This window comes from Takifugu rubripes, unplaced genomic scaffold, assembly GCF_901000725.2.
Source record: "Takifugu rubripes unplaced genomic scaffold, fTakRub1.2, whole genome shotgun sequence".
Taxonomy (NCBI): domain Eukaryota; kingdom Metazoa; phylum Chordata; class Actinopteri; order Tetraodontiformes; family Tetraodontidae; genus Takifugu; species Takifugu rubripes.
In genome coordinates, this window is record NW_021821634.1 from 332,624 (window position 1) to 355,719 (window position 23,096).

The window sequence follows — 23,096 nt, forward strand, 5'->3', positions numbered from 1 at the left end:
CGATCAAAGTAACGTTGCTGCATCATGTGATCAACAGCTGGGTTGTCATGACGACAGAGGACACCACAGAGTAAAGCAGTCACCCACCTTCATCATCTTCATCATCAGCATCAGCAGGTTCCACAGAGCTTCAGATTCCCTGTTGTTTCCATGGTGATCATGGTGCTGATGTTTGAGTGACGGCTACAAATAAAGAGTTGCAACGCTTGACGGCGTCTTTATTCAGGTTCTCTCAACGTTTAATGTTCACAGCGTGTTTCTGTGTTGGGGCGTGAGAACGATGGATGTTCTTGATGAACCCAAGCTGATCTAGTCCTCACGGGTCTACAGGCAGGGAGAGGCTGAATGGACCAGGAACCAGCACCTGTGGGCCGGTGGGAGGAGACCACCAGCCCGTTTGACCTGGTGATCCTTGTAGATCCCAGTGACATCACTCCCAGGAGGTCCTGGTCAGTCTGTGGTGGGGTTAAAGGTCACAGCACCACCAAACATCCCTGAGTGGAGGAAGCAGAATAAAAACATGTCTAAAATGTCTAAAATGTGCCGTTATGGCCTCATAGTTGGAGAATAAATGTGCAAGTAAAGAATCAAGATCAAAAGTATCCACATGGGCGTCCATTTACTCATCTATCTATCTATCTATCTATCTATCTATCTATCTATCTATCTATCTATCTATCTATCTATCTATCTATCTATCTATCTATCTATCCATCCATCCATCCATCCATCCATCCATCCATCCATCCATCTATCTATCTATCTATCTAGCCATCCATCCATCTATCTATCTATCTATCATCTATCCATCTATCTATCTATCTATCTATCATCCATCTATCTATCTATCATCTATCCATCTATCTATCTATCATCTATCCATCTATCTATCTATCTATCCATCTATCCATCTATCTATCTATCTATCATCTATCCATCTATCTATCTATCTATCTATCATCCATCTATCTATCTATCATCTATCCATCTATCTATCTATCTATCTATCTATCATCCATCTATCTATCTATCTATCTATCTATCTATCTATCTATCTATCTATCTATCTATCCATCTATCCATCTATCTATCATCTATCCATCTATCTATCTATCTATCTATCTATCTATCTATCTATCTATCTATCATCCATCTATCTATCTATCATCTATCCATCTATCTATCTATCTATCTATCTATCTATCTATCTATCTATCTATCTATCTATCTATCTATCTATCATCTATCTATCTATCGTCTGACTGACACTCACACACGCGCGCGCACACACACACACACTTATGGCTAATGACCATATAAAAGGACCCTAAAACAGGGGATGCTAGCTAGCCCGACAGCGGAGACCAGCGGTGTCTGGGGGGGGGTCTGAGGACAGTCCTGTCCCGCCCCGCAGGAAGACGCAGCCGGCGCCGCCTCCTGCCCCTCCTGCCCCTCCTGCCCCGCCGTTCGGGTCTGTCCCGGTGGAGCTCGGTCCTCGGGCTTCCTGTCGTCGAGCAGCGGCTTTATCGCTGTTGTGTTCGCTGTTAGCACCGTTAGCCTCCCAGCTAGCGGAGACGCGGTGCTCAGACCAGCGCTTCTACATGCTCATCAGTGTGTCGGAACCACGCGTGTATCTGGACCAGAACCGCTGGATCTCCACAATCGCAGCAGCCGCGGCAGCGACGTCGGGAAGGAGCCCGGCCGAGGAGGCGACGTTCCGGGGTTTCTCCAGGAAGGTGAGCCTCCGACAGCACGTTCGTCCTGGCTTTGTTGTCTTTGATGCTCGGCGGTGATGGGGAGCGGACATGTCCTCCTGCCGCGGGCCGCTGCCTGGCTTGTCCACATGGTCCAGCGGTCCAAGTGTGAGGACAATAGCGGGCCTTCATCAGACATGTCCCTGCCTGTGGTTTAACCGTGACGGACTGCAGCCCCATCCGTCCTGCGTCCACATGTCCACTCTTTGTCATTTCCTCTTTCTGTCTCCGTCCGTTTGCACCCTTTTGTCCGTTGAGCCCCCTCATTCCCCCATTGATGAGACTGGGGTGTTGCTAGGAGACAACAGCCATCCAAGCAGGGTGAAGAAGAGCGGACGCGTGTCATCGTGGTGTCTTCGTCTCACTGGTCACATGGTTCCGAGGAAGTCCGGGTGCTCACTTCCTGCTGTGGTGGACACCCTAAACCAAGAAGCAGCTCACCTGGGACCCCCTGCTGGTTGTGGGGTTGACCCCAGGCCCCTGTGCTGCACCTGCCAACGTGTCCTTGAGCAAGACGCTGAGCTCCAAGCTGAGCCTTTGATGTGTGTGGTTGGTCCAGACCAGGATCCAGACCAGGATTTGGGATTTTCTTCTCATTTCTTTCACATCTGGAGGCCAAAGCAGAACTGGATCATGTTGCCGGCAGCATGAAATCAATAATCAATACTTGATTAATACGTCCAGCCTGACTTCACATCAGTTTGTTGGCTTCAGGCTCCTTGAAATACCAGGACCACAACAAAGATGCTAGTTTAAAAGCCTATTAGCATTAGCCATCAGTCACTGAGCTAAATGTTCGCTAACAGGATTTTTACCTTTGAGCCGTTTGTGCACACACACACACACTCACACTCACACACCCTCACACACGCTCACACACACACACACACACGCTCACACACACACCCTCACTCACGCTCACACACACACTCACACTCACACACTCACACTCACACACCCTCACACACACACACGCTCACACACACACCCTCACTCACACTCACTCACACACCCTCACTCACGCTCACACACACACACACACACTCACTCACACACCCTCACTCACGCTCACACACTCACACACACACTCACGCTCACACACACACTCACACACACACTCACTCACGCTCACTCATGCTCACACACACACTCACACACACACACACACACACACACACACTCACACACACTCACGCTCACACACCCTCACACACTCACACACACACTCACTCACACACCCTCACACACTCACGCTCACACACACACTCACACACACACCTCTTTATTCCTGTCTGACATTCCTAGAAGCCACAGAACTGATTGGAAGTGTAAATCTGTCCCTAAATCCCACCTGTCCGTGACTGAAGCTACCAGAGGACCTCATGAAGGTGTGATCTAGCTTTACTGTCCAATGGGGACCAGATGAAGAGAGAGGTGGGACAAGAGAGGGTCCAGGAGTAGGAACAAGATGTTCAGGACCAGCTGCTGGAGCTCAGGGTTAGGGGACCTCCTCAGAATCAGGGTCAGGTCTGGGGGCCTCAGGCTTGATGCTCCCCCTGAGCAGCACCAGTTATGTCTCCAGCACCCTGAACTGGACTTTAGTCCACTCTGCCCCAGCCAGGAGGGAGAAGGTGCAGAAAGACTGGAGACCAGCAGACCAGTTCGCATGTCCATGTCCTCAAGTGTCTCCTGCTGTGGACCTTTAGGACATCTTGTTCCATTTCAGATTTTCCAGTTGTTTTGTCCTAGTCCTGTCCTCTTGTCCTGCTCTTGGGATCGTCTGATCCATCGGCTCGTCGGATCCAGTGGATCGTCTGATCCACGTGATCGTCGGATTCAGCGGATCGTCTGATCCACGTGATCGTCGGATCCAGCGGATCGTCTGATCCACTGAGCCCAGTTGAATCCTCATAATCTCCGTTTGCAGGAACCAGATAAGCTGCATCTTGATTATGGAAATTGTATGAATTTAATTCCTGTCGGCTCAGCGGTCCGGCCTGATTACAGCCGACCTTTCATGTCTTAAGGTTGGGAGGTCAGGACCCCCCCCCCCCCCCCCCCCCCCCCCCCCTTTACCCGCCACACTCACACACAAACACACGAAAGGAAGAAAATCACAAGCACGAAACCTGCAGGAGCCACTTGTAGTTGCTGTTGCAGCCCACAGGGGGCGTCACGGACGGTTTCGCCACAAAATAGAGCAAATTTAAATAGACTGAGGAAAACGTCAGGAGTTGGAGCAGAACCAAGCAGTACCACTTCATACCTAGGTCCAGGTCCAGGAGTCTGGGCCTGCAGACTTGGTCCATCTCACTCCCGTTAGCTCTGAACTCTCTGCATGCTAGCAGCATTTCTCTGGTCAGCACTCAAATGACCCGAGTCCAGGAGGGAGGAGAATGGGTTTCCATGACAACAGCCCAGGTGTAATGGGCCACAGCAGCAGCACCTTTTGACCTGACCCTGACCCTGACCCTGACCCTGACCAGTGTGAGACGTGTGGGGGGGGATAGGGGGGCGTCAGGACGGCCTCCAGCCCAGTGGGTCCTGGAGCACCGTCGTGGCTGCTCTAACCTGTTTCTGCTCAGGGTCCAGTCGGTTCCACTGTCCTCTCCTGTCTCCCCTACAGGTCCTCGACTGGGTCCGGATCACACGGTGCCTTCAGGAGCCGGTGTGTGGTCAGAACCGGACTGTGTTGGACCAGTGTGTCCCTGCAGGTGAGCGCACCGCTGGATGGATGCGGGAGGGGGGGCAGCCGGGATTACAGATTAGAGCCAGCAGCAGGCACCTTACGCAGCATCTGATGAGACATATGCTGCACACACACACACACACACACACACACACACACACACACACACACACACACACACACACACACACGCTGTACCATCAGATTAGCAGAGCTGTCTCCGTCCCCCCTCCGCAGGACTCGGGAGCAGCAGATGGCGGATGGAGACACAGCCGAGCACTGATCCAGGACGAGGACGAGGACGGGGACGGGCGCTGCTGTGAGGACGCGTCGGGGACGTCGGGACGCTGCAGCTGAAGGACGGCAGCGGTGGTGCAGCCCGCTGTCGCCCCCGCGTGTGCACGTGCACTTTCTGCTCCGTGGTCCGACTGGCCTGGTGGTCCCGGTCGCAGCCTGGTGGGGGGGGGTCCAGGCCGTGGTCCACCACAGGACGTGCTGACGGGGACAGTGGCAGGTTTAGGGGTGGGAATATGGCCGTGGGGGGGCCGCGTCCCATCCTCCACCCTCTACCGGGAGAGACGGTGGGGCTGGGGGTCGTGGGGTGGGGGCCCGTCCAGGGATGTCTACAGGCTGTCTGAGCTCAGGGACTGGCCCCCCGGGGGGACGCCCGGTCCAGGGGGGGACGGCGTTGATAAGGGGAGCAAGGCCAGGTGCTCCTGCAGGGTCTGGGTGTTCCTGGTCTCGCTGACCCTGGTCTTCCTCACCTCGCTCTTCTTCTCCGCCTCGCTGCGCGGGGGCGTTGGGTTCAACTACCTGGAGGCGCCGGGGTGGGAGGAGTCGAGGCGCGTGAAGCTGGTGCCCAGCTACGCAGGTGCACGCCGCCCGTCTGCAGCCGCCAGCAGCCAGCAGAGGACCTGCGAGTGTCCTCGCTGCGTGGGCGACCCCGGCGTCTCCGACTGGTTCGACGAGAACTACGACCCCGACGTGTCTCCGGTCTGGACCAGGGACAACGGCCAGCTGCCTCCGGACGTCTACTACTGGTGGGTGGTAAGTATGCTCCTCTACTCACCCGTCCTGATCCACAGGTGCACCCCAGCGTCTGTGTCCCATCAGGGAGCTTCACCTTTGAAGTTTGGGTTATTTCCTGTCCAGATCGGCTTTGATGTAGCGACAGAGAGAATGTAATGAGCAGGTTGAGACACGTTTTTAGGTCTAAGAGGGACGTCCAGGCAGAGGAGGACGTCTCCGAGCTGAGCCGGTCCTCGTCCTCCTCTCCTCCTCCTCCTCCCCCTCCTCCTCCACCATCATCATCATCATCATCATCATCATCATAACGAGAGGAATCTTTACGTTTGAATAAACGACGACCGGAGGCGCTCCGTCGCTCCACCCCGAGAAGATACGATGAAAGGAAGACCAGAACGTGGTCGGGACCAGGAGGCGGTCGGGACCAGGACCAGGAGGCGGTGGGGACCAGGAGCCCCAGCCGTGCTGGTTCCCGGGGACCCGTGAGCCGGGCCAAAGCCTCCGGACAGAAGCGCTGGGATAAACATTTATAGGAATTCATTAGAGGTTAAATCCTCTAATCCTTCATCAGGAAATCCAAATGATTACTGAGGGATTCTGCTATTGTCCTCTGATGAGGCGCCAGGACCCAGCTATGGATTTAATGCCCAGCTGCACTGCAGACGTCAGGGTCCTGGTCCTGGTCCTGGTCCAGGTCCTGGACCCTCCTGGGACCGGTCCAGACTGGCGACCCCCTACTGGGCGTCCTTGTCTTCTTAAAGAAGCTCCTGCACATCTGGAGAATCTCCGTGGAAACTCTCGCTCTCCGGGTCAGGGTCTCCGGGGACCCTGTTCCGTCCAGATGGGCCGGTCCTCCTCAGGTTCTGAGGAGACGGTCAGGCTGTCGGTGTTCTGGTGCTGGTGTGTCGAGCTGCTGTCTGACCACGTCTCTCCTCACTGCAGATGCTGCAGCCCCAGTTCAAGCCCCACAGCATCCAGCAGGTCCTGCTCAAGCTCTTCCAGGTATTCCACTCCTCCCTCTCAGGAACCTCCAGCAGAACTTTGGGTTCATGTGGACACTTCAGGGGCAGAAGATGAAATGATCCTTCAAATATTGGTTGGTGACAGCTGCACCCTCAGCATAACAGGGGATCTGAGCTCTGGACCCACAGGGGCCCAGACCTGAACCTCCCAGGCCTCTGGTAGACCACCTGAGCTCGGAGGAACCCACCGGTTTCATCTTCCCCTGAACTGTTCACTCTGGCTGGGGGGTCCAAACCTTTGTAGACCGGTAGCTTAGCGAATGTGAGCCAGCGCTGCTAACGACGTCACTTCCTGTTTAGCAGGAACTCCGCTGGGTTGATCTGATGTTGTGGCTGTTTCAGGTGGTCCCAGGAAGGTCGCCCTACGGCTCCTGGGACCCGGGACGCTGTCTGCGCTGTGCTGTTGTGGGCAACTCTGGGAACCTGCGGGGGGCCGGATACGGAGCCACCATCGATGGGCACAACTACATCATGAGGTATGAGGGTGGACCAGAACCTGGAGCTAAAGGTGAGGCCCAGAACGTTACTCTGACCTTACCTTTACCTTCTGACGCCACAGCAGCGGCTCCACAGAACTAAAGCTGCTTCTTCTCTGCTGGACCTCAGAACCAGGTACCAGAGTCACCCGCGTCCTTTAAACCGGACTCGTGAAAGTAAAACCTTAAACTGGAGCGCTGCTCCTCCGGGGTCAGGGATGGTCTCGCTGGGCCAGAAGCCCATGAAGCGGGTCGAACCTGAACTGCTCTGAGTCCGGCCTGTGGGCCTTCAGAACCATTTGTTTAGTCTCGCGTTCTGGACTGTAGGTCCCTCAAAGGTCCGTTTAGGAGCCTCCTGAGCCAGACTGCTCCACCTCACCTCTCCACGTCCTTTAGCTCCGACCCCAAACAGCTTCTTTTCTGCACTTTGAGGCTTTTTCCCGTAAATACCAGAATCCAGAGTGTTTTCCAGAAGGTTCCTGGTGTCCCAGTAGCACCAACACCCCTGTTGATTCCCAGGATCAACTTGGCTCCGACCGTGGGCTTCGAAGAGGACGCGGGCAGCCACACCACTCATCACTTCATGTACCCGGAGAGCGCCAAGAACCTGGCGGCCAACGTCAGCTTCGTTCTGGTCCCCTTCAAGACGCTGGACCTGGTGTGGATCACCAGCGCTCTGTCCACGGGTCAGATCCGATTGTAAGGACTCAGGTCAGCGCTCAGTCCGGCCTCCCTGCAGCACCACTAACCCCCCTCTCCCCCCCCAGCACCTACGCTCCGGTCAAGCAGTTCCTGCGGGTGGACAAGGACAAGGTGCCTCCTCAGCTCCATCCTGAAGGCTTTGATGGGCCGGATTGGACGGCGCCGTTTGACGTCTCTCATCTGTGTCCACCCCGCAGGTCCAGATCTTCAACCCTGCGTTCTTCAAATACGTGCACGACCGCTGGACCAGACACCACGGGCGCTACCCGTCCACCGGCATGCTGGTGCTGTTCTTCGCCCTGCACGTCTGCGATGAGGTGGGTCTCCACTCTGAAGCTCATCCAGCAGTCCTGGTTCCTGGTACTGGTTCCTGGTACTGGTTCCTGACACTGGTTCCTGACACTGGTTCCTGACACTGGTTCCTAACTGGGCCCACTGCTGTCCTCCAGGTCAATGTCTTCGGCTTTGGGGCGGACGGCCGTGGGAACTGGCACCACTACTGGGAGCAGAACCGCTACTCTGGAGAATTCCGGAAGACCGGCGTCCACGATGCGGACTACGAAGCCCAGATCATCCAGCGGCTGGCCAAGGCCGGCAAGATCACCGTGTTCCCTGGGAAGTAACCAGCGGCCCCGTGAGGATCGGACCCTCCGGTGCTGGTTCCTGTCCTCGCCATCACGCCGCCTCTCATCATTTAGAGGTCGCCAACGACCCCGGTGGCCAGTGGAGATGAGCCCGTCGCCATGGAGACTGCCAACGCCCTTCAGCATCAAACAGGACCCCAGGAGCTCCGAGTCTCCCAGAGGTGACCCACAATGCATTTCACCTCTGGGGCATCGGCGATGGTGCTCACGTCTGAGTGGCGTCCAGACGTTGGCAGGACCGGACCTTCAGAAAGGGGACGTCCCAGACGGGTCAGTGTTGGCCTTGGATCAGACGGACTGGGATGGAGCACAGACTTCAGCTTCTGGTCTTTGGCCACTCCGGTCTGTCCCTGATCCCGTTGCAGCTTCAGGACAGGCTGGACCCAAACCAGGACCACGTCCAATTAGCAAGAGTGTTTCGGGTCTTCTGAACTATTCTGGGGTCTTTCACACCGAGATGGTCTTTTTGTAGTTTTTGATCCTGCAGGACTCTTGCAGAACCTTCAGAACCAGTGTCTTCAACGGGTGAAACTGGTCCAGTGGGACCAGGAACCAGGAGTGCAGCTGCTGGGACCTGGTGATGCAGAGGAACAACGGGACACCAAACCAGGGAAAGAAAATGTTTCAGAACTTGAACTGGGGCAACCTTAAAAGGTCAGGTGGGAGGGGCTTGAGACATGGATCGTATGGACCAACCCCCTCCCATTATAACCTTAAAAGGTCAGGTGGGAGGGGCTTGAGACATGGATCATGTGGACCAACCCCCTCCCATTATAACCTTAAAAAGTCAGGTGGGAGGGGCTTGAGACGTGGGTGATGTAGACCAAGCCCCTCCTACTATAACCTTAAAAGGTCAGGTGGGAGGGGCTTGATGCTTGTTTCCATGGCGATGGGTTAGCAGCACAAATGCTGGAACCTCAGAAGTTTGTCCAACCGTCCAACCCGATGGAGGATCCCAGCAGGGATGTTATTACCTGCCGTCTTCATGTGTCGTAACACTGTAATTACACATCAGTCTTCACCTGCGTCTATAGAATGTTGTGGACTAGTGAGACCACACGGACACACACCTGCTCTGGTGCTGGTCCAGCAGAACCAGAACCAGAACCAGAGCAGCTTCCTCACCTGCTGATTACATTTGGGTTTGGTGAGGAGCTGTGCCTTTATAGCTACACACACACACACACACACACACAGCTACACACACAGACACAGCTACACACACACACCTACAGACAGCTACACACACAGAGCTACACACACCTACAGACAGCTACACACACACAGCTACACACACACACACCTACAGACAGCTACACACACACACACAGCTACACACACACCTACAGACAGCTACACACACACCTACAGACAGCTACACACACAGCTACACACACACACACACCTACAGACAGCTACACACACACACACAGCTACACACACAGCTACACACACACACACACCTACAGACAGCTACACACACACACACAGCTACACACACAGCTACACACACACACACACCTACAGACAGCTACACGCTACACACACAGCTACACACACACACACAGCTACACACACAGTTACACACACACACACACAGCTACACACACACAGCTACACAGACACACACACACACACAGCTACACACACACCTACAGACAGCTACACACACACACACACAGCTACACACACACACCTACAGACAGCTACACACACAGCTACACACACTCACACAGCTACACACACAGCTACACACACTCACACAGCTACACACACAGCTACACACACACACCTACAGACAGCTACACACACACACACAGCTACACACACAGCTACACTCACACAGCTACACACACACACACAGCTACACACACACACACAGCTACACACAGCTACACACACACACAGCTACACACACACCTACACACACACACAGCTACACACACACACACACACAGCTACACACACACACACAGCTACACACACACACAGCTACACACACACCTACACACACACACAGCTACACACACACACCTACAGACAGCTACACACACACACACACACAGCTACACACACACACACCTACACACACACACAGCTACACACACACACCTACAGACAGCTACACACACACACACACACACAGCTACACACACAGACACAGCTACACACACACACCTACAGACAGCTACACACACAGAGCTACACACACACACCTACAGACAGCTACACACACACACACACACACACACAGCTACACACACACACCTACAGACAGCTACACACACACACACACACAGCTACACACACAGACACAGCTACACACACACACCTACAGACAGCTACACACACAGAGCTACACACACACACCTACAGAAAGCTACACACACACACACAGCTACACACACACACACCTACACACAGCTACACACACACACACAGCTACACACACACACACACAGCTACACACACACCTACAGACAGCTACACACACACACCTACAGACAGCTACACACACAGCTACACACACACAGCTACACACTCACACACACACACAGCTACACACACACCTACACACAGCTACACACACAGCTACACACACTCACACAGCTACACACACAGCTACACACACTCACACAGCTACACACACACACACAGCTACACACAGCTACACACACACACAGCTACACACACAGCTACACACAGCTACACACACTCACACACACACACAGCTACACACACAGCTACACACACTCACACACTCACACACTCTCTCTCTCTCTCTGCCTTCTGCTCTGTTTCCCAGCTGAACTGAAGCAGCTCAAACTGTCAGAAGCTTCTAGATTTGTGGAGACGGAACATTCCCGACGTTCCGTGGTGGCTGAAGGCCAGCGTGGGGGCGTCCTCACGTCCTGGGACGCCTCCCCTGACCCGACTCACCCGCGCTGAGGTTGCAGCCGCAGCGCCGCCACGTACTGCTCCATGCTAACACATGCTAACGCAGCGTTAGCTTTGCATTAACCAACGCTGGGAACTGGGAATGATAAACTGGGAGCAGCTGTGTGAAGGCAGGATGCTCTTCAGGACCTGAACTAGCTTCACACACATCAGTCTAACGCTTGTAGCTTCTGTTAGCAGCAGCTCGATGAATTAGCCTGCGAACGTGTTCCGGAGGAGCTGGATGGGAATCGTCTGTTTCCCTGGGTTGGAACCACTGGTGGAAGGAGTGAAACATGTCTGTGATCCCACTTTGTATCTTCTGTGTTGAGTAAAAGCTTCGTGAAAGACAAAGTTGAAGTTGTTCCTGCCGGTTCCTCGAGCATCAGGTGGGGGTAAAGAACAGGCCTGGGCCGGGACCACCATCTTTATTCCAGTTCAACAACGTACATGAAACAGCGACAGTTCTCCACATGAAGCTAACACATTATTCTGGAGTCACGAGGGACAGGAGACGATTCTGTGAGGGGAGCGGTGATTAAAGAGTTACAGCTCGAACCCGTCCAATCAGACCCTCCAGAGGCTCAACGGCTTTGAGCCAGAATCCAACATGTGATTTAACTTTTCGTAGCTGAGCTGAAAACAAGACAGATGTTTGAGGAGAGCAGCCTTTGATCCCAGAAGCTCCGCCCTCTGGGAGCAGCTGGAACCCATAGTGAGGACCTAAGGTGATGAGCAGAACCTCCCAAACATGCAGAAGTGAAGGGGCCTCCTCACAGTGGACGGCTCATTATTACTGGATGCTCACGGTCGAGGGGCACCTCTACTATTCCCCCCCCACAGAAGATTCCCAAACCCGCTCCCTCCTTTTAGTTCTCTCCCAGCTTCATGCGAGCGAAGCGGTCGGCCACCTGCAGCGCCTCCTGCAGGCCCTGAGTGTTCTTCCCAGTCGCCTGAGCGGACATGTCCTTGCCGCCTCCTTTTCCATCCAGGAGGGGGCACAACTCCTGGACCCACTCGCTGGCCTTCAGGCCACGGCTGGCCACTTCCTGCGGGGGGGGGGGGGGGCAGGTTAGACGCGTCGACAGCGAGGGAACAGAGGAGAGCAGCTTCCTACCTGAGGGACCTGGCACAGGCAGGTGACCTTGCCAGCGTCAGGGTCTACGGTGAAGAGCATGGCGGCCGTCTGAGGAGACTGAGACTTGAGCAGCTTCAGCGACTCGTTCAGAGCCTGAAAGGGGAGAAACAGGAAGCAGAGAGAGTCACGTGACCCGGGTCCTGATGCAGCCTCTGCAGAGACAGGCTCCGCCCCCGACTGAACCCTCCAGAGACAGGCTCCGCCCCCGACAGAACCCTCCAGAGACAGGCTCCGCCCCCGACAGTGAACCCTCCAGAGACAGGCTCCGCCCCCGACAGTAAACCCTGCAGAGACAGGCTCCGCCCCCGACATTAAACCCTGCAGAGACAGGCTCCGCCCCCGACAGTAAACCCTGCAGACAGGCTCCGCCCCCGACATTAAACCCTGCAGAGACAGGCTCCGCCCCCGACAGCAAACCCTCCAGACAGGCTCCGCCCCAACAGTGAACCCTCCAGAGACAGGCTCCGCCCCGACTGAACCCTCCAGAGACAGGCTCCGCCCCCGACAGTAAACCCTGCAGAGACAGGCTCCGCCCCCGACATTAAACCCTGCAGAGACAGGCTCCGCCCCCGACAGTAAACCCTGCAGACAGGCTCCGCCCCCGACATTAAACCCTGCAGAGACAGGCTCCGCCCCCGACAGCAAACCCTCCAGACAGGCTCCGCCCCAACAGTGAACCCTCCAGAGACGGGCTCCGCCCCCGACAGTAAACCCTGCAGAGAAGGCTCCGCCCCCAACAGCGAACCCTCCAGAGACAGGCTCCGCCCCCGACAGTAAACCCTGCAGAGACAGGCTCCGCCCCAACAGTGAACCCTCCAGAGACAGGCTCCGCCCCGACAGTGAACCCTCCAGAGACAGGCTCCGCCCCTGACAGTGAACCCTCCAGAGACAGGCTCCGCCCCCGACAGAACCCTCCAGAGACAGGCTCCGCCCCCGACAGTGAACCCTCCCGTCTCTGGGCTCACGTGCACCTTTAGACCTGCTCCCGGGACACCTGGTTCCCCAGGAGACCCTCGTGGCTCACCTTTGCCGAGGCTCCAGTCTCCATCTCCATGATGAGCAGCGGCTGGTTGGGCTTGTTCTGGATCACCTCGCTGGTCTTTTCCAGGACCCTCTTTTGGATGTCGGCCTTGTAGCTCCGGTCCAGGTCATCCATCACCTTCTTCAGGCCCTTCACAGCTTCTCTCATCTCATCTTTGCGCCACTGGGAGATGACTGCGGTGCCTACGGACTGAAGAGGGACAGCTGGCACCAGAACCTTCCAGCAGGAGCGGCGCCAGAAACATTTACCTCCGTCATGTCGGCGATTTCTTTCTGGACGTCCTTGTTGGGGGCGGCCTGCTGCTGGACCTTGGCGCTCAGCGCAGACAGAGCCTGGTGCAGCACCTCTGCCTTCCTCTGGGCCTGGTGAGCAGCAGAACCGGGAGGGGGGGAAGAGAGGAGAGGTCAGCGAGGGGGGTGGAACAGGGTTCTGGACCCGGTGGGAACGCGGCCGACCTTCTGCGCTTCTCCCCCCGTCACAGCCACGATGCGGCGGATGCCCTTGGCGATGGCCTCCTCAGAAACGATGACAAACGGAGCGGCGTGAGCCGAGTTCTGCAGGTGGCTGCAGAAGAGAGACAGGACCGAGCTCAGCAGCGGAACCAGCACAGCCGGGTCGGGCCATTACAGAGGGCGGGAGCAGCGGGGGGGGGCGCCCCCGTGCTTCCACCACTCCCAAAGTTACTCACGTTCCCCCACAAAACTCGATGGAGGTGAGCGACCCGGCGGTGCTGTCGGGGTCCTTCAGCAGCTCCTCCACGGGGATGCCGATGGACACCACTCGGACCGGGTCGGGGTAGGTCTCGTCAAACACCGCGCGCAGCCCCTGAATGGCCTTGGCCTGTGCTAGAGGGGCGTCCAGGGCGTACACCGTCTGGGGGGGGGGCAGAACCAGGACCAGGTCAGCGTTGGTGCTGGGAGACAGCTGCACGCACGCCGCTCCACTGACCTTGGCTTCCTTTATCAGGGCGCACGCGATCTCCTCGGTCCGCCGCACCTCGCCCGTGCTCAGCGCCCCTTTAGCCGTGAAGTCGAAGCGCAGGCGGTCGGGGGCCACCAGGGAGCCCCTCTGGTCCGCCTCCCCCAGAACTCCCCGCAGAGCAAAGTTGAGGATGTGCGTGGCCGTGTGGTTGCTCATGACCAGCCGCCGGCGAGCCTGAGGACACACGAGGCTCAGCCCCCAAGGAACGTTCACGCCGACCATGCAGAGGACGTGTCCTCACCTCGTCCACATGTAAGGTCACTTGGTCTCCCAGCTTCAGCGTCCCGTAGACCGTCCCCACGTGGAGGACATACCCCCCCCGGACCTGGGTGTTCTTCACTGTGAACTCCATCCTCTGGGACAGGAGAAACATGAGCGCTGTGCTCGCCACGCTGAAGCGGCGCCACGCTAAAGCGGCGCCACGCTCACACTTACGTCTCCGGTGCTGTCGTCCTCTCGGACCATGAACCCCTCGTCGAACGTCTGCCCCCCCTGCTCTGCGTAGAAGGACGTCTGGTCCAGCAGCACGCCGCACTCCTGCCCCGAGCTCACTTCAGTGCAGAAGGTGCGGTCCCGACGCAGGGCCAGCACAGTGGCGGAGGCCGGCTGGAACTCTGCGCACGTACATGCGCACGCACGGTGAGAACAGCGCAAAAAGGAGGTGAAGAAGAAGGACTGAGCAGACACCCACCGTACTGGCCCCGCTCGTCTGAGGAGTATCGGTACTTGAGAGAGTCGTCTGTGGCGGCCACGCCTTTGGTGCGCAGCTCTTCAATGGCATAAATGTCCAACATGATGTGGTCCTCGTCCCCGGCACCCTTCCCCTGGGACTTTAACTACGCGCGCACACACACACACACACACACACACACACACCAGCACTTGCAGGTCTGTTCAACTGTCGCTCTAATTTATGCAACATTCTTCACAAAGCTAGAGACTCAAGGACGCCCTGGGGGACAGGGGCGGAGCATTCCCGTGCACACAGATGTACACCAGGTATTTATGAGCCAAGACTCAGCGCCCACCTGTGCCGCCTTCTTCTCTTCCTCAAAAGCAGCCAGGTCCACGTTCAGGCCTTTCTCCTCAGCGATGAGGGAGGTCAGGTCCAGAGGGAACCCGTAGGTGTCGTACAGCAGCCACGCAGTGTCACCTGCACGGTGCACAAACAGGTGTGAGGCTGAAAAAGCAGGTGCAGCGTTGGTGAGAGACCAGGAGGACATTTACCTGGGACGGTCTTTGACTCTCCCAGACTGATGATCTTCCGGTCGAGGATCCGGCGCCCTCTGCTGAGCGTTTTCAGGAACTGCACTTCCTCCTCGTTAATGACGTCCTTCACCATTTCCGGGTCTTTTCTCAACTCTGGGAAGGCGTCACCCTGGAAGGACGAGTGGGTCCAGAGGTGAGGGCTCCAGCGGAGGCCGGGGGGCTACACGAGGCCACACACACAAATAATTTTGAAGAGCTCACCAGAGATTTGACCACCACGTCGACCAATGAGGCAAAGAATCCTCTCTGAGCTCCCAGCTTCTCGTGGGAGTAGCGGACGGCCCGGCGCAGGATCCTCCTCAACACATATCTAAATGTGACCAAAGACCAAATCTTAAACAGGGGCTTCAAAAGCCGCCAGGATAAGGACATTCCTCCCGAGCCGAGTCGGCCTCACCCTCTTCCCGTGTTGTCAGGCCGACCGCCATCCGACAGGGCGATGGTGAGGGTGCGTGCGTGGTCGGCCAGGACGCGGTAGGCCATGTCGATGCCGTCCACGTCCTCAGCACCTACTTTCCCAGTGTAGGGCCGAGCACCTGTCCCCTGAAACAAAGACAGGTGTGAGTAAAGCCCGTCCGAGTGGGCCTGGACCCCCCAGGAAGCTGCTCCAGCTGGACTGGAACTGCTGTCTGAGGGGGGCCAAGCTTCCACAGCTCAGCAACCAGCTGGTCCCACCTGCTGAATGGCTTCAAAGTAGGGCAGGAAGAGGTCCGTGTCGTAGTTGGACATCTTGTTCTGCAGGACGGACACCAGCCGCTCCAGGCCCATCCCCGTGTCGATGCTCTTCTTAGGCAGAGGCTTCAGGACGCTTTCAGACTCTCTACAGAGGGAGGGGCAGAAGAGTCAGGCTCCACCGTTCACTTAAAGACAGATCCCTCAGAGGTGGTGCTGGATGGACACCACTGAGCGTTGAGGGGGACCCCTTCCACTAAAGGGCCACAGGCACAAGCAGCTTCCGTTACCTGTTGAACTGGATGAACACCAGGTTCCAGATCTCCAGGACATTGGGGTCGTCCATGTTGACCAGGTGAGACGCGTCCCTCCCTCCGATGCGATCGTAGTGGATCTCGCTGCAGGGGCCGCAGGGCCCGGTGTCGCCCATTTCCCAGAAGTTGTCCTTCATGCTGCCGGGCAGGATGCGAGCCTCGTCCATTCCCAGATTGATCCAGAGCTGTTTGCACTCCAGGTCGGCCTCCAGGCCCGCCTCCTCGCTACCGCCAAAGTAGGTGACATAAAGACGGTCTATGGAAATCCCGAACTCCTGAGTCAGGAGCTCCAAGGCCATCTTACAGGCCAGTTGCTGCACAGGTGGAGGACAAAAGGTGGAGAAGACAACGGTGTCAGTACGACCGGTGGGTTCAGAGCTCCGTGGGACCATCAAGGTTCTGTGGGTCCGGCACCTTGAAGTAGTCGCCGAAGGACCAGGACCCCAGCATCTCGAAGAAGGTGTGATGGTAGACGTCTTTGCCCACATCGTCCAGGTCATTGTGTTTGCCTCCTGCACGGATGCACTTCTGGGTGTTGGCGGCACGCCGCAGCTTGGCCATGGGGTGGGACGGGTCGATGGTGTTGAGGAAGATGGGCTTGAACTAATCAGAGCGCACAAGAGGCCGGTCAGGGCTGCGTTCAGGGGAGCGTTTGCTCCGGCAGGTCACACGCGCTCTCACCTGGTTCATGCCCGCATTGGCGAACAGCAGCGTGGGGTCATCCAGCGGCACGGTGGCCGACGAGTGCACGTAGCTGTGCTCGTGGCGGAGGAAGAAGTCAATGAACTTCTGGCGGATCTGAGCTGCAGTCAAAGTGGAATCCATTCTGAATCAGGCCTCTGGAGACAAGAGAAAGCAGAGCGGCGTCAGGCGGCAGGTCGGGGAACTGGTTTTGCCACCAACTGGTTCCAGTGGAGCGCTGCGGGACACGGTTCAGACGACCCAGGAGGAACCGCCACAAGGCTGAACCCTGTGCTCTCCAGCTGCTTTGTGACGTGCAAAAGAGGCGGTTGTGCCTGCAGCGTTGGGGCCGCCATTAGGGGCTGTTTGGACACGCGTGCTCTCAGGGCTTTTCTTCAGCTCCTCCAGCGCAGCGACAACACCTGTTTTAGCTACTTACCTGGTGCTCATCCACCCCCGACGGAGAAGCAGCGAGGCCCTGATCCAACAGTTCAGGGGTGCTACGGAGGAGCACTGACCACCAGCACCGACACAGCTTCAGCAAATTAAAAAGCAACAAAGCTGAATTCCTCTCGGGGGAGCGTGATCAGGAAGGAAGGCCCATCTGATGCCCTCAGCTCCCCGGGGCCACCACAGCCCGTAAACAGCCCCCATCCCCATCCTGACTACGGCAGCACCATGCTGGCAACCACGGCGCTGCGGCTGCTGCTGGGATGGAAACCAGCTGGAGAAAACCGCGCATATAAACCGTTGATTAAAGAAATGTAACAATATCTATATTATTATAAGAACTGAGCATCCTGCACATGCAGTCTGTCCAATAGGGAGGTTGGCTGGACCAAAGCTGTCAAAGCGCTGCTCGACACCCGCATCCAGAGGTGGATGTGGTCGAACCTACCTGCTCAAGCTGACAGCGCTCCCAACACCTGGAGAGCCCGTCCAGGTGTATCCTGGACCAGGCGTTAGCCGGGTAGGCTAGCTACCGCTCTCACACAGACAAACACACGCACACTTTACACACAACGGTGCATAAAACGCTAGGTTCGGACGCGGCGGGACACGCAGCAGCCAGGCCGGCCGAATACTCACAGAAATCGCCTTTTTGCCAGAATGACGCTCCGAAGACTCCTTTGGAACTCCTTTTAACTCACGCTGCTCGGCCGACAGACCAAGTGCTCTCTGAGCGCTTGGACACGCCCACAGACCACCTGATTGGTCTAGAGGCGCCGCTGCAGCCGCGATCGTGCATTCCTATTGGTCGATCTTGGTGCCACTCATTTCCCGGCCCGCCACTTTAATGGCCCCGATTCTTCGGCTGATGCAATGGAAAAGGCCGATGTCAGTGTTTGATTTTATTGTATTTTCTTAATTAACAGGCGAGATTATCCATTCGTCGCCAACAGATGTTTGTAACCTATTAATTCGTGATATTCCCTAGTTATATTCATTTGATTTGTGTCCCAACTGCATCGTTTGGCGCCCTTTCGACAATCTGTGATTTTGAGACGCAATCTCGTGAATTAATATCTGCTAATGTCGCAAATCTTCGAATGAGCGGTTTGTTTTCACCGATGCGATTTCCTTCACGGCCACGCAATCGCGGAACCCCTTTCCCGCTTATTTCTGTTTCTTGGGGGACACATTTCGGCGTTGCGCAGGGCTCGCGGTGGCGCTGCTCAGTTCCGGTTAGTGTGGACGCCATGCCGACGGATACCAAACGTGTCCGCGGGCCGGACGTCTCCCAGAGCCCGTCGCTGTTTGTGTGCCAGCCAGCGGACGGTGTGTCCCCGCAGGGCCCGAGAGCCGACGGCCGGCGGCGGGACCAGGTGGACGTGCGGCCGGTGTTTGTCCGGTGCGGCCTGGTGAGCCAGGCTAAAGGCTCCGCGTACATCGAGGCTGGAAACACCAAGCTGATGTGCTGCGTTTACGGCCCCAGAGAAACAGAAAGGAAAGACGAGACCGACATGAAATGTGGACGGCACGTACCTTTATTCACTTCTATGAATAAATGCGCATGTGTTTTGGATGTGCGCGGCCCAGGCGTCTTTATGAACTTGTGTGACGGTACCAGACTTGATGATGTGTTTGACGCCTGTTTCCGGTTCTGTCCAGACTGACCACTGACATGCGCTTTGCTCCGTTTTCCTGCCCGGAGAGAGGATCCTGGATTCAGGGAAGCCAGGAGAAGGATTTTTCCACCATGCTGCAGGAGAGTCTGCAGCCCGCCGTGTGCCTTCACAAGTATCCCCGCTCCCAGATCGAGGTCAACATGATGGTTCTGGAGAACAGTGGTTCGGTTCTGGCCCACGCCATCACCTGTGCTTCTCTGGCACTGGCAGATGCTGGGATTGAAATGTATGACCTGGTGTTGGGATGCTCCCTCCGTCAGAACGGTGCCTCTTACGTGGCCGATCCGACCTCCGCGGAGGAAAACGACCGGGGTCCGGACCAGAGCCGGAACCAGGGCAGCCTGACGGTGGCGTTCCTCCCCAGCCTCAACCAGATCTCTGGACTGCAGTCAGACGGAGAAATGTCGGAGGACACACTGACGGCCGGGGTGCGGACCTGCATCGAGGGCTGTTATAAACTGTACCCGCTGGTCCAGCAGGTGCTGAGCAGGTGTGTGAGCAGGGCCGCCTGTGCACCGCCCCCCCGCTGAGCACCGCCCCCCCCGCTGAGCACCGCCCCCCCGCTGAGCACCGCCCCCCCGCTGAGCACCTGTGGTGCAACCAGTCCGCCATTAAACTGTGTTCCTCGTTAGTCGTTCTGGATTGTTTCCACATTCTCTGAATACCACACACACACACACGGTGTGGAGCTCAGACTTCCTGGGGGGGGGGGGTGTTGCTGCATGACCTCCCGTGTTTGAGTGGAAACGACTGAGAACAACAACATAAAACACCACAGTGTGACTCTGATGTGTCTGAGACAGTGGGGGCTCGTTCTGAGGGGCTCGGTTCTTGTCAGGTCCATTACGGCCTGCGAAGCTTTGAGCTGGAGCTTGTTCAGACCCGAACACTAGAGGGCGCCACTTCACTCTGAGGCAGCTCAGCATGACGCCCCGCGGCTGCGTTGAGACTCATTCATTCATTTGTAGTGATTTTTTTTAAAGGGGACATGGAAATAATAAATGTTGAAAATAATAAAGGTTAAAATGTTAAACATTAACGACCAGTGATGGTGACGACAGTGACGCGCTCGTAGGGAGGGTTTCCTGGAGGATCTCCCAGACCAGGATCAGAGCATCAGCCAGTTCCTTGGTGGTCTGTGATGGAGCGGGGAGACCATGAACCAGCAGGGCTTCAGAAAACTGTCAGGGGACCCTGTTGGTCCCCCCCAGCAGTCTGAGCCTGCAGAACAGCAACAGAACAGCAGCAGAACAGCAACAGAACAGCAGCAGAACAGCAACAGAACAGTAGCAGAACAACAGCAGAACAGGAACAGAACAGTAAGAACAGCAGCAGAACAGTAACAGAACAGTAGCAGAACAACAGCAGAACAGGAACAGAACAGTAACAGAACAACAGCAGAACAGTAACAGAACAGCAGCAGAACAGTAGCAGAACAGGAACAGAACAGCAACAGAACAACAGCAGAACAGTAACAGAACAGCAACAGAACAGCAGCAGAACAGGAACAGAACAGTAACAGAACAGTAGCAGAACAACAGCAGAACAGGAACAGAACAGCAGCAGAACAGCAACAGAACAGCAGCAGAACAGCAACAGAACAGCAGCAGAACAGCAACAGAACAGCAGCAGAACAGTAACAGAACAGTAAGAGAACAGCTGGATGATGAACAAGAAAGTTCTAGAAGGCTCCAGAAGCAGGTGGAGCAGGTGGAGGAGGTGGAGCAGGTGGAGCAGGTGGAGCAGGTGGACCAGGTGGACCAGGTGCACCTGAGGACCTGGGACCAGGATCAGATGGTGACATGGTTGAGTGGAGCTTCACGGTCGTTCTCACCTCATTCAGCCATGAGAGGAAATGGACCTGAACTGAACGTCCTCCACCTCAGCCTCATGTGACCCCACCAGGGAAGTTATGGCGTCCCACCAGCTCCTGTCCTGGGACCAGTCACCCATGACAGGCTTCTTCCTGCCACCACCTGTGGTGCACCTGTGGCCTTTCACACAGGTTGGACATCAGGCTGAGATGTTTGACCACGAGTCCATCGGCTCCAGACGGGAGGTTACTGTCATTTTATCATGACTCTAATCGGTTCATTTGGAATTAGCTTTGCTATCGCTAATCAAAGCTAACTTGTCTCATCAAATCTGATCAGCACATTCCTCCCCCTCCATGTGCCACTGCTAGTGTGTTACACCTGTACAGAGCCGGACGGATCCTGCCCCCCCACCAGACCTGAGCCGGGCGGATCCTGCCCCCCCACCAGACCCAGGCCGGACGGATCCTGCCCCCCCACCAGACCCGAGGGAGATGGAGCCTGCCCCCCCACCAGACCTGAGGGAGATGGATCCTGCCCCCCCACCAGACCTGAGCCGGACGGATCCTGCCCCCCCACCAGACCTGAGCCGGGCGGATCCTGCCCCCCCACCAGACCCAGGCCGGACGGATCCTGCCCCCCCACCAGACCCGAGGGAGATGGATCCTGCCCCCCCACCAGACCTGAGCCGGACGGATCCTGCCCCCCCACCAGACCTGAGCCGGGCGGATCCTGCCCCCCCACCAGACCCAGGCCGGACGGATCCTGCCCCCCCACCAGACCCGAGGGAGATGGATCCTGCCCCCCCACCAGACCCGAACCAGATGGAGCCTGCCCCCCCACCAGACCCGAGCCGGGCGGATCCTGCCCCCCCACCAGACCCGAGGGAGAAGCAGCTAGGAGATAATGGAAAAAGGAAGCGAGATGTTTCTGTCCTCTCAGAGGAAGTGGGAGGACAGTCACACGCGTGTTTACGGGTTTGGAAAAAGGGAAGCAGGGAACGACAGGAAGTGGCACCTGTGTGCTGCTGTGCTGCGCGTCTCCGGGGGCGAGGGGGTGCGGAGCGGAGCGGCGCCGCTCAGGCGTGCGTCACTGCTGACACCTTGGTGCGATTCGAGGGTGGAGGTGAACTCCTGAAACAGGACCGTCCCAGCATTCCACAGGGCAGCATCACTTCCTGTCTGCAAGCACAAGGGGTCGCGACCTGTTGTCCACAGTGAAGCGTCTGTGGACGTTCCTGGCAGGGTCGAGACCTCTACGAGTGATGGAGACGGCGAGCGTGCGTGCAGACGTCCAGGAGGAGCCTGGATCTGGATCTGAGACTGATCCAGCAGAGATGAACCGTGTCCGGAATGCTGCTCCGGCAGCTCTGAGATAAGATAAGACCTCTGACCCAGACGTCCCAGAGACCAGGTCACCATGGTGACGACAGGGGGGACCGCGTCCTGTGACCTGTCCCTGCAGGTGTGGACCAGCGATGGAGGGACATGAAGGAGGTGGTGGCGACCTTCACCTGAACGGCAGGAGCCCCGTGCAGCACCTGTGGGCGGCGCCTCCTGGAGCCTCTGGCCCCGCCCCCTTCATTAGGCTGTGATCAGGTGTTCCTCAGGACGTGTGTTTGACCTCCGCACCAGCAACACCAAGTTCTCCAGCTTTAAACTTCACTTCAAATGTTGCACAGACGAGACACGATTCCCCATTTTAAGGTTATGAGAACATCGAAAATCTTTGGTGATGTCAGAGGTCGCTGAGGTCAGGCGAGGTGAGGTGACTCACTGTGAGTGTGTGTGTGTGTGAGTGTGTGTG

At 56.7% G+C, this 23,096-nt stretch overlaps 4 protein-coding genes and 1 long non-coding RNA gene across 6 annotated transcripts in view; 3 read left to right on the forward strand and 2 right to left on the reverse strand.

Moving 5' to 3' along the window:
- Positions 1 to 71: 71 nt before the first annotated feature.
- LOC115248380 (uncharacterized) lies at positions 72 to 4,452 on the reverse strand. The gene is made up of 3 exons (XR_003887274.1): positions 4,326 to 4,452; positions 1,314 to 2,362; positions 72 to 494 (listed from the first exon to the last, which is right to left on the reverse strand). It is a non-coding gene; the product is annotated as an uncharacterized lncRNA (long non-coding RNA).
- Positions 4,453 to 4,800: 348 nt separating this feature from the next.
- st3gal2 (ST3 beta-galactoside alpha-2,3-sialyltransferase 2) lies at positions 4,801 to 9,605 on the forward strand (the record flags this gene model as incomplete). Its single annotated transcript, XM_029832072.1, has 7 exons — positions 4,801 to 5,490; positions 6,412 to 6,471; positions 6,834 to 6,967; positions 7,487 to 7,666; positions 7,735 to 7,780; positions 7,867 to 7,986; positions 8,119 to 9,605. Coding segments are annotated over 7 exons (1,404 nt in total), but the record flags the coding sequence as incomplete, so codon positions are not given.
- Positions 9,606 to 11,663: 2,058 nt separating this feature from the next.
- aars1 (alanyl-tRNA synthetase 1) lies at positions 11,664 to 18,594 on the reverse strand. Its single transcript, XM_029832069.1, has 19 exons — positions 18,437 to 18,594; positions 17,348 to 17,505; positions 17,081 to 17,269; positions 16,643 to 16,980; positions 16,356 to 16,500; positions 16,078 to 16,223; positions 15,882 to 15,990; positions 15,639 to 15,789; positions 15,440 to 15,564; positions 15,103 to 15,247; positions 14,847 to 15,025; positions 14,653 to 14,766; positions 14,379 to 14,585; positions 14,119 to 14,303; positions 13,886 to 13,994; positions 13,679 to 13,792; positions 13,413 to 13,619; positions 12,368 to 12,481; positions 11,664 to 12,299 (listed from the first exon to the last, which is right to left on the reverse strand). The coding sequence occupies exons 2-19, from the start codon at positions 17,489 to 17,491 to the stop codon at positions 12,120 to 12,122; spliced, it is 2,901 nt and encodes a 966-aa protein (XP_029687929.1). The 5' UTR covers positions 17,492 to 17,505; positions 18,437 to 18,594; the 3' UTR covers positions 11,664 to 12,119.
- Positions 18,595 to 18,972: 378 nt separating this feature from the next.
- exosc6 (exosome component 6) lies at positions 18,973 to 20,517 on the forward strand. 2 transcript variants are annotated; one of them, XM_029832070.1, is made up of 3 exons: positions 18,973 to 19,325; positions 19,460 to 20,019; positions 20,057 to 20,517. In XM_029832070.1, the coding sequence occupies exons 1-2, from the start codon at positions 19,048 to 19,050 to the stop codon at positions 20,004 to 20,006; spliced, it is 825 nt and encodes a 274-aa protein (XP_029687930.1). In that variant the 5' UTR covers positions 18,973 to 19,047; the 3' UTR covers positions 20,007 to 20,019; positions 20,057 to 20,517. The 2 variants fall into 2 exon arrangements, with proteins under 2 accessions (XP_029687930.1, XP_003976445.2); XM_003976396.3 differs by having other exon boundaries at positions 18,974 to 19,325; positions 19,460 to 20,113.
- Positions 20,518 to 22,142: 1,625 nt separating this feature from the next.
- tgm2l (transglutaminase 2, like) overlaps positions 22,143 to 23,096 on the forward strand; it is a 6,266-nt gene continuing 5,312 nt past the window's right edge. The window contains exon 1 of the mRNA XM_029832031.1: positions 22,143 to 23,096. This exon is cut by the window's right edge and continues 102 nt beyond it. The gene's annotated coding sequence lies outside the window, so the exon portion shown is untranslated.